Source organism: Manduca sexta, chromosome 16, assembly GCF_014839805.1.
Source record: "Manduca sexta isolate Smith_Timp_Sample1 chromosome 16, JHU_Msex_v1.0, whole genome shotgun sequence".
Lineage (NCBI taxonomy): Eukaryota > Metazoa > Arthropoda > Insecta > Lepidoptera > Sphingidae > Manduca > Manduca sexta.
The window spans coordinates 4149163-4163083 of record NC_051130.1 but is presented as its reverse complement, the minus strand read 5'-3'; the positions used below and the strand labels follow the sequence as shown (position 1 = coordinate 4163083).

Here is a 13921-nt window from a genome sequence, read left to right as displayed (position 1 = left end):
GCCATCGAACAATTAATGCAATATTTATTAATACCAACTATAGCTCGTGACTCCGCGCGCGTTTTAAATTTTTACGGGATTAAGGATCCGATCTATAGTTTCCGAAATAAAATCGTATAAGTTAAACCTATAGCAATACATCAGTGAAAACGGCATTCAATTCCATGTAGAAGTTTTGCGTGATGCCTGCACAAACATACAGACAGAAAAAATATCTAAAAATTATAGTTTTGGCTTTACAGCTCTAACATAGAGCCTCGATATTAGTTTTTCTCAATTTCTATAAGGTACCTCCTCTCTATTACAATATAATTATAAGTAATATTATTATAGCAACCAACAAGCCATACAACATACTTACATAATATATTTAAGTATTATATAATATTATATAAAATATTTCACAGCCAAAATCAGTAAAAGATTTCATGAAAAAATGACTAACGGATTTTATGATAAAATTCTCGTTCATTCCAATCGGTCCTCATCCTATTAAATGTCAGATTTTCCATCGCAACGAGCAGTGGGGCTAAGTGAGCGACCGTGGAGACGGTTGACACAGATAATCTATATCTTAATAATTTTATCTCGCACTTTATAAGTAGACTAAAAAGCGGTGATAGCCTAGTTGGTTGTGGAACGGACTGCCGAGACGAATGTCCGCAGGTTCAAATCCCAAGGGCACACACCTGTGAATTTTCTAAAAAACTTATGCGCGTATTCTTTGTGAATTATCGCTTGCTTTAACGGTGAATGAAAACATCATGAGGAAACCTGCATACCTGTGAAATACTCTATAGGAATTTTCGAGGGTGTGTGAAGTCTACCAATCCGCACTTGGCCAGCGTGGTGGACTAAAGCCTAATCCACAGTGGGACAGTATATAATACAGGGCTGATATTATATTATATAAGCAAAATAACTTCGGTCGTAGATCTGTCCGTTATTTTCCCGGAACAAAAATTATGTATTATATATGTATCTATTATTTCTATATGAGTATTAACTCGCACCCTATCATAAAATGGGACAGAATATACACGGCTAAAAGTGGGTGCACCGATTCCGCCTCTGCCTACCCCTTCGGGGGTAAATGGCATGAGTGTGTTTTATGCTTGTCTCGATATTTGCTTGTACAGAAGAGCGAATTTGTTCAAAAATATTTGTTATTAACTTGAAGCTAGGGACGAAATAAGGCCCATTTACGTTGCTTTTACAATATTCATTATAAAGTCGATGAAACTTCAATCAAGGCTCGCTGTAGTTCATGCCAGTGTCGGTACGACACAAATTCAACACAATTACCTTTCTACTTATATTATATAACCTGTTCTTCAGGAATTTATTATTCTGTTAATTGATTTTGAATATTATTTCAATGAATATAAAGTCGTTAATCGTTTGACAGAAAAATTTCTGCGCTGTGCTCCGCTATATATGCGCCGACGCTTTTACTACGTTAAATGTTTATGCTTTCCCGCAATAGTTTTTTCGCAAATTTCTCGTAAAATCACATGCTAAACTTTACGAAATCGGTTTCAAAGATAATTTACGGAAAAAATATGTAGATATATTTTGTCTTATTTTTATTAAAAATACCTTCGCAACGAGTAATACACAAGTCAAATAACTCAACAGAACTTCTAAGATAAAGTACATAAAATCGTGTCTGAAGATTCTGCGAAGAAAATTAAAGAGTTTTGTAAGAATCCTGTTTTCTAAGTTAATCCGCGGGCGCCCGATGAGAAATGTTTCTTGTGAACTCTGGACTGCGGTAGTTGTAGAATTATTGTTATTTCGTTTTAATTTTGTGAGGTATTAAACGAAGGCAAGTTATTTTAAAGTGGTGCTTTGAATGATGAAACGAGCATGCCGTTCGCCTGATGGTTAGTGATACGATCGCCCATAAACACCATCAAACACCTTGAATAACAAAGTATTGTTTGGTATTTCACTGCGCTCGCCATCCTGAGATATGAGATGTTGAGTCTCATTATGTCCAGTAATTACCAGGGGGTGGACACTTAGAACATTTTGTGTAATGATGAATGATTATATATCTTAATACCGTTAGATAGAGTTTAGTTTTGGTTGACAAAAGGACGTCTTAGCGTTACATCTCGTACCAACATAATAAACCAAAAAATTTAAAAAGTATATTGGCTACCATGATAGTTGATAATTTGCCGCCATTATTGACGGTAGATTTGTCATTGTTGGAGTTTATTTGCAAAAATTTGTATAATTGCGATTTTGTTCAATAATAAGTTAAGTTTTATGTCGAATACGTTGAGTTGAGCCTGCTTCTCCGTTTCGTGTATATTTCTTCTTGAAGGAGTTTGTCTAGTGTGTGTTACGAGATAGTGACTTTTATTATTCCGAGATATTGACTCTAATTCTGTTTACATTTGAGTAGTTTATTTATTTTGTGTGCGAGAATGGGGAAAAGAACTAATGTGTATAAAAATGTGAGGTTTGTGGCATACAAAAGCACTCAAAGTCAAACATAATTATGGCTAAATTTCCACTTTAGAGTACGAGTAAGAGAAAATATATATCATGATTTAAAACATTACATAAAAGTGATATATATTTAATTCTAATTTACAAACTCAGGTAGTCGTTGAAGAGAATATTCTAGATTAAGGAGTTTCAATTCTATGCTTATTAACCTAATCAAAAAAGGCACGTGCGACATCTATGAATTTGCCCTTGCAATGATTGTATCATAGTAATTGTTGATTGGATGGAAAAAGATCATATCTGTAAGGTATCAAATTTTTCAATTTTCATATAAAATTGGAAATAAATAAAGGAAAATTGGAGTGTAATGAATTTTTGAGTAGGAGACCTAAACATTATACAATTTATACATAAGAAATTCACGTGATAATATTGTGTATTTTCTAATTAAATAAAGGGAATTATTAAAAATTGTGGACGTTTTATTTTTAATATTCTAAATTCAATCATAATTTATACCAGTGTAAGGTTTATGGTCAGGAATTTTTATCGATATAAAGCTATCGATACAAAATTATCGATAATATCGATTGAATAGGGAACGTCCCTAGAGACGAGCAGATTTATAGTAAGTTGGCAGCCTTGCGTGTCATTTTTTCTGCGTAATCTTGGTACAAAATGTAACTCTACTGGGCTCATGTATGTGTGCGTGAGCTCAAATTCAATGTAATAAGTGCCGCCTCTTCTTACGTAGTATATTACTTACTCTATGGTAATAACACTGGTTACAATGTCCTTCAAACCGAAACACAACCGCGACTACACGTTGTTGCTTGGCGGCAGAAATAGACATTGCGGTGGTACCTACCTAGGCGGACTCTCACATATAAAAGACCTACCACCAGTAAATAGGCTTGATTGGTTCTTACAGTAAATTAACGTAGTCACGTTAAAATTAAGGACAACAGAATCAAACTTCAAAACGCCGATACACTTTTGTGATGTTACTGACATTTTTTGTCGCAAAAATTTAATTATCTATACTTCTCACAAAGAAGAAAAAAAATTAAGCTTACAGTGTACAGGCGGTTTGATTTTTAAATTCGTTCAGCTACTTTCGTGGCTGACTGTACTGTCTAACGTGGTTTTTTCCTATTTATTCTTTGATCAAAAGTTTTTTACACGTATATACCTAGCTCCATATCGTGTCCAATATCGAAACTAAACTTTATTAGAATCAAGAGCGGATCCAGGGATGATCCATTGGGGTCATGACTCCCCTCTGCCTAGGTATAGGTGACTAATAATTTTTTAATGACTCTCATTCATATATTTAATAAAATAAATATTTTGTATGACAACAAATACACACGAATGACACACATATTTAATTTATATTCAGACAAAAATTCATTTCGTTATTTGATTATAATTATTTTGACGTTTAACTACAACATACTATTTTGTAATTAGGTAAATTTCGATTTAGAGTGTATCTCTACTATTTGACCCCCTGAATCGAAAGCTGGATCCGTCCTCGACTACAATCGAGGGCACAGATATCCGAAAGCGGTTGTTCGAAACTACTGTCGGACATCTGTAGAGCTGTACCAGCCGCAAGTGTCTCGGGTCTATGTATTGAACAGTTGTGGGAATGGCGTGTGGTTGCGAAGCGAAATACAGGCATTGAAGTTTTTCGCTTTTAATGATTTTTTATGTTACCGCAAATGTTATACTGTAATAAAACTGCACACAACATCACGTATTTATCCCCGAAAGGGTATGCGGAGGCGCAACTAAGGCAATTTTCGCCAAGTGTGTTCCGTCCCATAATATGATAGGGGACGAGCCTATCGCCATATCAGGCACAAATTCCGGGCTAATTGATACTGAGCAGAAAAACCCAAATATCACTTTGCCCAACCCGGGATTCGAACCCAGGACCTCAGAACCCTGTCGCACAGCGCATGGAGTACAACTACGCCACCAAGGCAGTCTAAATTAGTTTTTACATACATACATACATAACATCACGCATTTTGTCTCCGAAGGGGTATGCAGAAGCGCAACTAGGGCACCCACTTTTCGCCAAATATGTTCCGTCCCATGATGTGATAGGGGGCGAGCCTATCGCCATATCGGGCACAAATTCCAGACTCCGGGCTGATACTGAGCAGAAAAACCCAAATATCATTTTGCCCGACCCGGGATTCGAACCCAGGACCTCAGAGCGCTATTGTACCGGACATGATACCGACGGCAATACAACTACGCCACCGAGGCAGTCATTTTTAGAAAGCAATTTTTCTGGATGTTTCGGACCGTCAACATCTAATAATTATAAAGTTTTAAATTTTGTATAATTGTGAAATGAAGGTAGTTAATGTTACATTTACTTTTCGGTCAGCCTCTGCCCTGTGATCATGAAAACTGCAAATAATTTAACATGTCGGGAAAAAATAAAAAACTACAAAACACGATAAAATCCCGAAAATTAGTTCTGTTTTATTCTCTTTTTGGTTTTTTCAAGCTATGAAACTATGCTGATATAATATTACTAGCTTTTGCCCGCGGCTCCGCTCGCATTATAAAGTTTTTCGGGCTAAAGTTTTCTGTTATAAAAGTCACGCTATATATTTTCCCGGGAGCCTATGTCCTTCCCATGGTCTCAAACTGTCTCCATACCAAATGTCATCTTAATACGTTGGGTAGTTTTTGAGTTTAACACGTTTAGGCAGACGGATGCAGCGGGGGACTTTGTTTTATAATATATTTTTGTAGAACTTTTTAAGAGGAACGATCCCGTCATACATCATTGCTGCATAATTTTAACCGTTTACGCAGTGCACGCAACGAAAGCTCTCAAAACTAATAAATTTTCCCCGTTTTTGCAACATGTTTCATTACTGCTCCGCTCCTATTGGTAATAGCGTGATGATATATAGTCTATAGCACTTTAGGAACAAAGGGCTATCCAACACAAAAAGAAGGTTTCTCTTTATAATTTTCATGGAACGATTATATGCAGAATTGCTAACAAGGCCCACAGTCCATCTGTTTTTTTGTTGTAGTGTAAAAACACAATACGATTTTTTTGCTAGTTAATAAATTATTTTATAATATAAAATAATAATTTACGAAAGGTTTATCTTTATAATTTTTCAAACGAACGATTTACAAATATTTTTTAATATTGGTGGGCCTTCAAAGGTACCGTTACCTTACCAATAAAATACCAATAATAATAAAAACCTAATCGGGAATAGAAAAAGGTTATCTAGCAGTTCCATTGGCAAATTGCAGACATAAATTATGCAGGTTCAACCTGCATCAGCCGACCTACTTGTTCAACTTTATTTGAGTCGTTGAATAAAGGTTCGTTCACACCGCGCGTTTTATTATACTAAGCATAAACATTCTCAGGTCAGTGCATTTGGTTGATTAAAAAGGTAATACAACGTTGATGTTTTGATTATGAAAATTTGAAAAAATATAAACGTTTATTTGAAAATTTATGGTTGATGTTAAAAAATGTATGTAGAGAAATCGAAGTAACTATACAGGCAAAAAAAAGGTGAGATAGTGATGAATTGCCTGGTTTTAGCCGATAGCTATGAGTGAAATAAATGTAACGAACAAACTATGGGCCGGCGCAATTATGGCGAAGGATAACGCAAAGATTTTTTACTGTCAAACTGTTATCGCCATTGTCTTCATTGAAATAATATTCAAAATCCATTAACAACAATATTTACACCGGCCTAAGAGTATGACAAAGTGAGATTTGCATTTTTGTAAATCTTTATTCATTAATTCACAAAGGTGGTATGTTTGAAGAAATCCATCAAAGAATTATACCATGTTAAAAAGAGAAAACTAACTCAAAACAAATAACTGTATAAGATTCGCATATCTAACAGCCGTTTTCAGTAAACGATCCCAATCTCAATCCTTAATCCAAATCCGAGAATGACCCAATCAAAATATCTCATTTGTCAGCATGTAAAAAATAACTGTTCTGATTGGTCCATTTTTAGATAGATCTCAAAATGCGATCGGGATTGTTTATTGAGAATAGCGGTAAATGTATTTTTTATTAACATTTTCATATTTACAGACGGCAGTCAAAGTGGAGACGCATTCGTGTCGGCACGCGACGAAGAAGACCAATCTACACAAGAACCAAAACCAAAAAGTTATTCCTTGTAAGTATATCTAGACATATATATAATAATACCAATTTAATTATATACTGTTCCACTGCTGGACAAGGGCCACCTCTACTGCCAGAGTTTAGGCGTTACTCCACCACACTGGCCTGATGTCAGTGCAAATTTTCATAAAAAAATATTTGCATTTTACAACTAAGTTAATCTGCTGTACTGGGAATATCAAATTAGTTTCGATGGATACACGCGTAATAAAAATTTGCTAATAATAATTAAAATAATGAAACAAATTCAAAAGTATATTAATTTTATAATGGTAAGACTATGTCCAACTTTGGAACCCGAACTAAGCGAATGCTATCTTGAAACACGGAGTTGCAACCACAGCACGCAACAGAAAAGATTTTAGCAAACACGATGCAAAAGGATTTCTCGAAATTACAGTCTTTAATAGATCTCATCATTGCGGTCAGCAACTATGACATTTAAAATTGTAAATAAAACCTTACCCCTGGACCTCCACAAGTCTTTTTCCAGAATAACAACAATCATAGTTAAATGTATATCATATTAGGAATAGTCTAGGTCATTTACTATCAGATATTTTTTTAATCAGTCCCAGTTTCAGAGCACCTCTTTCAAACATACAAACTACTTTTCCTAATATTTTTTCTCGTTCTTTTAGATTAAAAAAATATTTATAAATTAATCTCTTCCTTATCAACAGTTAATTTACGGCACTACCTAGTTCATAGATCACATTAACAATCCACAGCACAATAACCCATTCCAACTGCATTATAACTTGCAGTTTAACCGCAAACTCGGACTTTGCATGGAGACATTAGGTAAAAGTTCCTGCTAGTTCATTCTGATTCATCTGGGAATATATTCTGGTAATTATTGTATGGTATTTATTATAGAAATCCACGACAAAACTAGTAAACTGCTTACCTGATAGCGATCCAACTGCCCATAAATAATAATAATTATCAAGAAGTTTGAATTAGAAATCATCTGTTGCATTTTTATCATGTCAATTGAATTCTTTACTCTCTCAATTATCCTTCTCTTTGTCTGATTATAAATAGGTAGTAGCCACAAAAGTAGCTGAACAAATTCAAAATTTCAAATCGCCTTTTAACTTTTGTGTCCGTATCAAATATTTCATCACTAAAATAGACCACAAAGGCTACTTTATTTAAGATAGAATATTTCGATTGTAATTAATGTTAAAGCGATTTGAAGTTATGAATTATCAGTATTAAGGCTGACTAGGCTGACTACCAAGGATATAAATTTCAATTTGATTACTTTTGTTCCAGTAAAGACTATAGCTAACTACTCGTCTGTTAGATAACAGCGGAGATCTCGGTCAGAGCTGTCGCTGGCCGGTCTTATTGTCTCGCGTTTGTCCAAGTGTAGCGGCAAAAGTTGCATCTACTGGTGGCTTGAATTAGTTCCAACAATACCACCTTGTTACCGACTTAGATTAAAGAGGTTTTTTATAACTGATAAACGAGAATGTACTCGGGATTATGAGTTATAACTCGTTGGTGGTAGGATATATTTTATATCCACTCGGATAGCGGCCACCGTACACGAGTTGTTAAAACATGCCATTGTGGTCCACGTAAGTGTGTCGTGTTCAGGCCGGCATAATTGTATTTACTGACGAGGGGTAATCACCTCTCGTCAGAGCCATTCTATTGGGCTCAAGTCCACATACAATTAGGTGCAGTGGGACTGGGGACACTTTGCTGTGTACGTTTATAAAATAAAAGAACTTCAGAAGTATGCGCTACTAACATAAAAATTAGGAAAAGATAGCACACGAAGGTGGTTTAGGCTTTCAATATACCACTGAACAAGCTATTACTGGCAAGCGCAGCGTTGGACATCCATCTGGAAGGTGGATTGACGACTTGTTAAAGGTGGCAGGAACACGTTGGATGCAGGCCACCTTTGACAGGTTCGTCTGGAAATCATTAAGAAAATCCTGTGTTCAGCAGACTTCACGTGGGTAATGATGATGATGTAGTAACTAGCAGGTACAATTTTGTGAAGGCCATATATACGTGCAAAGAAATATGTCTACCATTTTTTAAATATAAAATATCCCGATTCCCGAATAATAAAATATTATGTTCCGCAATAAAATGCATTCAAATCAAACGTAACATGATCCCTTCCGCAAGTAGACCGTAAAGGAAAACTGCTTAAACATTACTACCCCGTTATTCCAAACGAGGTGATAATCTACCAATATCGATCTTAAGCTATAATCAATAGAGGTCGCATTCACCTGCCCCGCCCTGAAGCTTTAGCCGTGCAATCTGTTCACACAGATTTTCTACGCCGTCGAACCAAAAAATTATATTCATCGGATCCAAAATTATTGGCGCAAAGCCAGCGGGGTTTATCAAACGCCGTACTGGAATTGTGAAGTCAATTTCTAACGGTTTTTGGTATTTTATTGCTTAGGGTGTAGGTAGACGGCGTATTTTGTATCCAATGAGGTAAAGATGTATTTGATGCTAGCGTTTCTTGCATATTTATAGAAGTGCGCGCGCATTAATAGTAAAAATATTCAATTCCCGACTGCATCGAGTATACTGCGCGTTGGATTGTGGTTGATGCGCGCCGTTTCTCATTTAAAATGCGTTGTCTCTACATATAGTATAAGCCCTTAAAGGACGTGAGCCATTGAATATGTGAAAGGTTCGATTCCCTTTCATAAATAAGATCAGATACATATTTTTACAAATGAATGAAGAAGTGACCAAATTGCTAAACTAATTGTTTTTAGGTCATGGCACAGGACAGATAGGCAAGGCCTGATTAGTTATATCCATAAATATAAACAACCACGTATAAACAACACAAACAAAACAGAATACCAAACAAAGAATATAAAACTTTCGAGTGTTTATTTATAATTGAATAACAAAATGAGCAAGCCACTGGCCTAGAGATATCGGTGCAGTTAGTAGTTTATATCTAAGCAATATTCCCCATCAAGTTTTATTTAACATCTACTAGTTAAAATCCTCTCAAGTGGTGCAGTGAATAGTAATGCATTACTCACGGTACATTTGTTTCAGACGACTACAATCGAGTGGTGCTAGAAACCGTGGATCGGGAGCCAGATTCGGACTACATCAACGCTTCCTATATAGATGTGAGTATTGTTTTATTTATTTATTTGCACTTCATAATCAAAAATTGTACATAGGCGGACAATGACGTAGGCAAACGTCGTGGGAATTCTCTCCCAGTCAACCTTAGGGTGAAGCAGAGATAATCATGGTAGGTGCATTAAGGTGGTTTATTGATGTTTATGTTTATGCGTAAGTTCGATGTATATAACAGTACATTTTTCGAGATTTTGTTTAAATTTTCTCTACAAAATAAAAGTGGAGTAATAAATATCGCAAAAAAAAGGGCTTTGTAATTATATGTATTTTTATTGTTTACTTTTGTTTTGTTTTACTTTTAATGCAATTTTAAAGATGATGATATTAAATCTATTTTTGCATGTAAAATATTTAGGTTGTATCCATTTGCAAATTTCAGAATATAATTAAAAGATTAATACACAACATAATATGACGATGGTTCGTTTTATAGAATGGATACCGATCGTTTCATACTTGGGTGTATTTATATACTTGTCATACTACAGGAGATAATGTAATCAATAATAAGCTGTCGTACAAAGCATAATTGATGAAAGAAAACTACGGAAGAATATGGACAGAAATGGCTGATGATACAACAAAGAAATCGCGTTGGTCACGTTTTTAGTACACTAGCTCAACCTAGATGTGATTTTAAAATAATGTGGATTAAGATTTATTCTAACACGGTACTCTAAATTCTAAATTAACGTTGCATATACATTTCATTAAAAATAACATACGAAAAAGATCTAACATAGCTTCTAACCTAAACAGTTCTGAGCCATAATTACGCAGTGATCATTATAAATACATCGGATTCAAGATGGCGTTTTCAAAATACAATTTCCTCAATCGCTCGACATTTAGACATCTCGTCTGCAGGTAACGTCCTAAAGGTCAAACTGAAATTATCTTGAACTATCAATAAACTTCACACAGGTTTGAAGACCAGAATTTCCGGACAGATACGACCTGGCGACCTTAAAAAAATAACGTATTCCCTAAAAGGCCGGCCATGCATCTCTATAATTATTGGCTCCCTGGTATTGCAAATGTACATGAACAGCGGTGATCACTTACAATCAAGTGAACCGTATGCTAGTTAGCCCCTATATCATAAACAAAAGACGAATATGTGGTTTTATTTATTAACGCAATGCCAAAATGACCCTCTATATACGTCATCTTGAATCTTGCGAGGAATCCGTCACGCCCGCCTACTAACCCTTTCTTGAACCCAAATATATAATAACATTACTAGCCTCAACGTAACAAATACAATTCTATAAGTAATCTCTTTTATACATATTAATATTATAAAACAAAGTCCCCTTTTCTGTCTGTCTGTATGTTATTGATTTTCACAAAATCTACTGAACGGATTTTTATAAAATTTGGTTTGGAGATAGTTTTAGACCCTGGAAAGGTTATAGGCTACATTATATCCCGGGAAAATATATAGCGGGAATTTTATCCCGGAAAACTCCGTTACACGGGTGAATCCGTGAGCAAAAGGTAGTTTACCATATGTTGACTACTTTTTTGGCACATATTCACCTAAATAGCCCCCAATCCTGTATTCGAAAGGTGTAGGCAGAAGGGCAAGGTGGTTTACTCCGAAATATATGCGTATTATAGGATAATGATGAGGCATTTTGGCTATAATTCCAGTTCTAGACAAATCAGATGTGTTTTAACATCGAAATTATAAAATATTTCTACTTTGGTCAAATCGAACCCCGGTTTTAAATTTAAATCCGAATACACCGACCGGAATAATAAAATAGACCCATACACATTTGTCACCAAAGGCAAAGGCACAGGTGCAACTAGGGCACCCCCTTATCGCCATGGATATACCGTTGAGTGCTGTGATAAGAGCATATATGGGACACAATTTCTAGACTCCGGGCTAATACTAAGCAGGAAAACTCAATATCACTTTGCCCAATCAGGAATTCAAACCTGGAACCCCAATACGGTAGAAGAATTGCCGCAATACAACTACGCCACCGTGACAATCCAAAACAATTAATTAAATTTACATTATACCAATTACACAACAAAGTATGAAGTTAAAAAAGTCTTGAACGAAGATGGACTTTCCTACTAAGGAATCTTAAAAACTTCCAGACTCTTTGAAGAGACAAATTAATTAATCAAGAGGTTTGTATCGTAAGGTTTCCTTTATCATGCCCGGGCAAATGAAATAAGACACAATTTTATTCAATCGAACTAGATAATTTACTTCAGGGGCGGCGGATCGGGAGAGATCTTGATTTCGCCGGATTTGCCTGGGATTTACGACTTACACTATTTCTGGTGACCTAAAGAAAAGGGAATAAGAGAAATGTGATCCAGTTTTTTTTTGTGTTTGTATTGATTAAAACATTCTTTTACAAATGAATAGATTTTTATAAACTTGGTTATTGCAGTTTATAATATTGTTTGTTTGATAACTGATCAATTACGTCATTTTACAAATAATTCAGGATTTAATCTCGTAGTATACAAAAAACATTAGAGCCAGCATAACAGCCAATTAACCTACACTATTTACGAAAATATTGGTCCTCCATCTTCATAAGAAACGCACAATTATTCAATACAATTTAAGCCAAAAGGTTACCATTCGCAATGCACACACGTGAATTCTTAGCAAGTTTCAGAATTTCGCACATTTTTCAACAAAGAATTATTCCGCTCACGCACTTGCGTAATGATGCTACGAATTGTAACACGAATGTCCCACTACATAAAAGGTGCCCGAATCAAACTGTTACCATTCACAAAGGAACGAATGAAGGGTCTGAACGAATGAATGAAGGAAATTGGGTGACGACAAAGCGTTCCCATATCAGTGTAGGGTCGGAAAATAGTTGCGGGTGTCGATCGCGATTTGAGGGTAATGTATTTTATTTCGTTACGCGGTTATGAGTTTTCCTATTATGCACGTTTACAAAAACACCCGTGCGAAGAATTTTTAAATGTCCTGCTTTATATTTTCTTGCGATAAAATGGAACCTATGCCTTTTAGGGTCTCAAACTATCAACATACCAATAATAATAATATCAGCCCTGTGTTATATACTTGCTCACTTCTGAGCACGGGCCTCCTCTACTACTGAGAGGGATTAGGCCTTAGTCCACCACGCTGGCCTAATGCGGATTGGTAAACTTCCCACACCTTCGAAATTCCTATAGAAAACTTCTCGGATGTGCAGGTTTCCTCACGATGTTTTCCTTCACCGTTAAAGCGAACGATAAATTCACAAAGACTACACACATGATTTTTTAGAAAAGTCAGAGGTGTGTGTCTTTGGGGTTTGAACCTGCGGACATTCGTCTTGGCAGTCCGTTCCACACCCAACTAGGCTATCGTCGCTTATTACCAAATTCCATCGAAATCTGTTCAGTACTTTTTGACTTTATCACGTTCAGAAAAACATACCGACGCCGCCTTTGTTTTACAATTTGTCGGATACGATTTCTACGCTTAGTAGCAACGAGAAAAAGTTTCCTTTACCTTAAGGCTAAATATCGCACAGCATAGTATCTCTGAGCAATCACTGCGTTGCAATTAATTCAGTAAAGATGGCGGCCTTACGAGTATGAGTATTAATTAATAACCCAAGACGCCGAGCCGTGCTAGGCTAATGAATATTCTAGCCCCGACGGCGGCAGGTTAATCCTTTGAGGACGAATTATAACTTGTGTGGCATCTGGTAAGTATACGTAATGTATGCTGACGTACGTGACGTAAAATTCCATCACCTCTTGACAATGGATAACATTACAAAATCTAAACGTACATAAAACAAAAATATCGTTTTTTAATTTCTGCTCTGAGTTCGATTATGTATTTTTTTCAATACTTAATTTCGTAGAAAAAAATTAAAAACCTAAAAATGATTGATGACGTCATACATACGGTTGAATGAAGTAGTTTTCTTGGCCCATATTGCTATTTATTTAAAAAACTAATTAACTTTCATTTGTCAATGTCACTATAATACGTCTCAATTGCAACTTTTTAATTTTAGTTCAGTTTAATTCGCCACAAAAATGTTTATAACGCCTAATGTAAGTAAGTGTGCGATATTTCAT

General features: G+C 35.6%; 1 protein-coding gene across 2 annotated transcripts in view; it reads left to right on the top strand.

Annotated features, from left to right (window-relative positions):
• Positions 1–13921, top strand: part of LOC115444602 (receptor-type tyrosine-protein phosphatase kappa) — a 174341-nt gene that overhangs the window by 146066 nt on the left and 14354 nt on the right. For both annotated transcript variants that reach the window (XM_037439355.1, XM_037439356.1), the window contains 2 exons: positions 6581–6668; positions 9737–9813. In XM_037439355.1, the coding sequence (XP_037295252.1) occupies positions 6581–6668; positions 9737–9813 (165 nt within the window). The remainder of the gene's footprint in view (positions 1–6580; positions 6669–9736; positions 9814–13921) is intronic.